General features: G+C 42.7%; 1 protein-coding gene across 1 annotated transcript; it reads right to left on the bottom strand.

The window, feature by feature from the left end:
* Positions 1-1,202: 1,202 nt before the first annotated feature.
* TCIM (transcriptional and immune response regulator) lies at positions 1,203-2,515 on the bottom strand. The gene has a single exon (XM_083514075.1). The coding sequence runs from the start codon at positions 2,377-2,379 to the stop codon at positions 2,092-2,094; it is 288 nt and encodes a 95-aa protein (XP_083370201.1). The 5' UTR covers positions 2,380-2,515; the 3' UTR covers positions 1,203-2,091.
* Positions 2,516-3,843: the final 1,328 nt, after the last annotated feature.

Below are 3,843 nucleotides of genomic sequence, written 5' to 3'. Positions count from 1 at the left end.
GATTACATTTGTAGGTTTGCAGGAAGTTTTGTAAGGGGAATAATTTGAATTATTGCCTTATTGAATGAAAAGTTTGATATTGGTTATGATTTTAAAAGGTAATATAAATTTAAGAAATGCAGGAGAAACTATAAAGACGGAAGAGGAGCTGATGGAAGTCCAAAAGATTGTATAAGAGATGGAAATTTGTAAAATGTATGACAATATAAATGTTTTTAAATGAATAAAAATTATTTTAAAAAAGAGAACAGAAATCGTGCTGCGGCAGCAGGAGGCCCCATCAGCTAAAGTGGTGCTTCAGGTTAAGAACAGTTTCAGGTTAAGAACGGACCTCCAGAACAAATTAAGTTCTTAACCCGAAGTACCACTGTACAACAAAGGAGGTGCCAGAGGGCAAATGGGTGTGCCCCTTTCCTCGCCTGGCTGGGAGTGAGAAATACAAAAAGCTAGAGTTGTGTGTGATAGCTGGAAACAGGCTGCAGGCAGAAGCCAGAGAGTGAGAACCGTGCTTGATTTCTGTTTGAATCCTAGACTGTGGCTATGGGAGAAGCAAGACCTTTAACACACCAGTTAATGCTGGTTAAAGCCCCTCCATTGTAGGCTCAAGTTGTACATATGTGCAAATAAACCATATATCCCAGAGACACTGAGGTCTCCCCTGTGCCTCATTCTAAGGGAACCAGGCCCTGGGTAAGTAGCTGGAACCTCTGGAAACCCTCAGCACTTAGAGACTGGGGTGGCAGGTAGATACTACATTAACTACGGTACTTTGTACAATAAAAGCTGAAAAGATCCACTGATAAAATTCTGCCTCTGGGGCCAATTACCTGAATGCATGGTGACCTGGAAGAGTCTGAAAACTAGAAACTTTTACCCCTAACCTCTGGTGCACTAAAGTTCCTGATGCTTCTCAATAGTAAACAGAATGTGCTTTGCACATGCTCAAAGGCACTCCTAGCTCTGTTCTACACAGTATTTCAGAGCTGAGCCCTAGCACTGTAAATAAATTCTAGGATTAAGCCCTGGTCCTAGATGGGAAACATGTGACCCTCCAGATATTGTGAGACTTTAGCATTCATCACCCCTAGCAAGCATGGACAACAGTTGAGGGAGTAAGTAAAAAGGGGGCGGAGAATGTAGGTGCCATGGATATGCCATCCCTATTTTTGGTTGCAGTAAAGCATTTCAAGCCATGAGCACTCATACCAACTTTATAATTTATTTGCTCTGAATGTGCAATAAATCAATGGGAGCATTACTTACAGCATTATTATAAAATATCACCATAGCTGGTTGCCAGTTAAATTCTTTACAAAAAGTAAAAAAAGTAAAAAATGCCATTGATGCAAAAAAAGAACTCAATGTTCCAAAGAATTTAAGTCTGTTCAATCAGTTCAGGACAAAACTTTACATTTAAACAACAACAACAACAAAAACATATTTCGTGCAATTAGTTGAACAACTCACTTCTGCTTGTAAAAGTCATTGTAAGACTAACAGAGTTGCTTCATGCATCCTGAAACAAAGTTTGCTCTGTGAACTGCACGTACTGTGAACTGCACGTAAACAAAAGAAAGCACGTACTTTAAACACTAAGATGGTGTGTCTTTTCAACAAAAGCAAACAGGCAGTTACTGATCATTCCCCATTCCCTTTTGTTCCAGAAGAAAGCAGGGAGCTCTTCTGGCTTATGGAAGGCTTTGCACATTCAATAAAGAAGTGTCAGGACAGATTGCCAAACAGACAGCTAAGAAGGAAAATAATCTAGTCTCTCATTAGCCAGGAAAAGTTGAGTCTGAACCAGTGACTGTTTCACCGCCTGCTCCATCCCCGTGACTTGTGGCTGGATTTCTCAGTTGTTCACAGGCCGATTCCCTTACTCACTCCAGCATGCAAGTTTGAGTCAACCAAGGAAGTCTTTTGCTGTGAACTTTGAAGTGTGCAAAAATGGGGCTGAATCCCCCTGACTGATGTTGCCAGCATCTCTTGCCACACCAGTTTCAAAGCAGCTGGAGGTGCTCTTGTTCAAAAGTGAGGAGTCTGGCTGAATAACTTTGCTCCTTTCATCCCGTCCTCTCTTTTAAAGGAGCTTCAGTGGACTTTGATGGTGTGTTTCCCAAACTTCAGGAACTGGAAGAGTTTCTCTCTTGTCCTCTGCTTCAAAGCCATGAGCGACCTTGCTTTCTCATCCAGGTCCTGGTCGGTGGCCAGGATGATCTTGGCCCTTTCCTCTGCTTTCTGGTCCCCTGAGTCCCTGAAGAGCTTCTGCAGTGACTCTTGATCCAGGCTTTCAAAGATGTCGGCCACCGCTTTCTTGCGCAAGGCCGTGTCAAATCGATAGCCGTGGACAGAAGGACTCACCCGCAAGGAGCTGGACATGCTGCCCACCTGATGGTTCCTCGTTGCTTTCGCAGATGTCAGAGGCAGCAACGGGATTTGCCTTGGAGTCTTTCCCTGGAGCTCCTGCAGAGAACTCTTAGTCTGGGCAGGGCTATTTAAAGGCAATTCTGAGCAAAACCTGAAAGCAACGCTGAAGGCTCAAGTTACAGCAATGACATCAGACTGTGAGCTCAACGCCCAGTAACCACAGAGGCCAGATTAACAGTGAAATTGCCGGGGTCTCTTGTATTGTGACTGCTCCTTCTGCAATGAGGCATTGCTTATCAAATATAGGTACAGTATTTGGTCTGAAGTGTTTGGTCATTTTTTTTCAGAGTATTTAGTTAAGAGGCACTAAATCAAGGTAGGCTTGTGAAAGTGATTTAAAAAACAAATCTATTTTATCCAAATGTTAACATGAAACATGGGCATAGCCAGGTGGGCAGCTGCCCCATCAAGTAAATAAATAAAAATAACTAACTGACCATTTGCATTGAAGATAATTTGGTTCTGCCCCTCCCCCCCAAAAAATGCCTACCTCCCCTAAAATAAATCCTGGCTATGGCCATGACATGAAATGTGTTATCACCATGCCAAATGCCAAATGAAGACTAGGCATATGCATTTTAATCTGCATCACCCCCATGTCCTGTTCAAGCTGCATGAAGGTTTATAGTTAAACACAGATTTCATAATATATTTTATTTATAAATGTGCTTTTTAAAGCATGCTTTGATTATTTGTGTGTGCCAGTAACTGCATGAGAACCAGTGGTGGCACCAGAAAATATTTTTGTGCATTGGGGAGGCACAGAAGAGTCAAGGTAAATTTCTAGGTGCGTGAGATGTTCTCTGAAAGAAAAAGATTAGTATAACTTACCGTAAGTCTGGCAAGTGTGGGGGGAGAACTTGTCCCCTGCCTTCCCCCTGATGTTGCTCATAATAAGAACATTTAGGAAGTGTGAAAACCAGCTGATAATTGTGTTCCAATGTGCATATTATGAAGGATGCGCACATCATGTCATTTTATACAGTTAGCGACCGATTTGCATGGGGATTACGTTCCTGACTCCCGTGCATGTCGGCAAACATGGGCATAGCCAGGATTTTTGTTGGGGGGGAGCAGAACCTCAGATTTGTATTTATTTTTATTGATTTAGGGGGGACAGCTGCTTGGCTATGCTCATGTTGAAAGGATGTCAGTGTAAGGACATCCTGCTCCTGTCCAACCCCTTTTTGTGATGTTTTGGGGTCATTTCCGGGTTCAGTGCAATGCAGTCGCTCACATATCAGATGCTCCCCAAACAGTTGCTGCCTGTACAGGAGTTCATGGTTAGTTGATACTTCAGCATCCAGGGACATATTTTGATTCTATATACATTAAATCCTGTTGGGATGAGCAGGCATGCCCAGAAGATTCCCTGGTACACTGGGAATAACTGCTGCTTGTGCACATATATTGTGC

This window comes from Podarcis liolepis, assembly GCF_965112155.1.
Source record: "Podarcis liolepis genome assembly, chromosome: 7".
Lineage (NCBI taxonomy): Eukaryota > Metazoa > Chordata > Lepidosauria > Squamata > Lacertidae > Podarcis > Podarcis liolepis.
The sequence above is the reverse complement of the archived record's forward strand: the minus strand, read 5'-3'. Positions and strand labels throughout refer to the sequence as shown.

Coding starts and splice junctions, on each gene's coding strand:
- TCIM (XM_083514075.1), bottom strand. CDS start 2,379: ATGTCCAGCTCCTTGCGGGTGAGTCCTTCTGTCCACGGCTATCGATTT.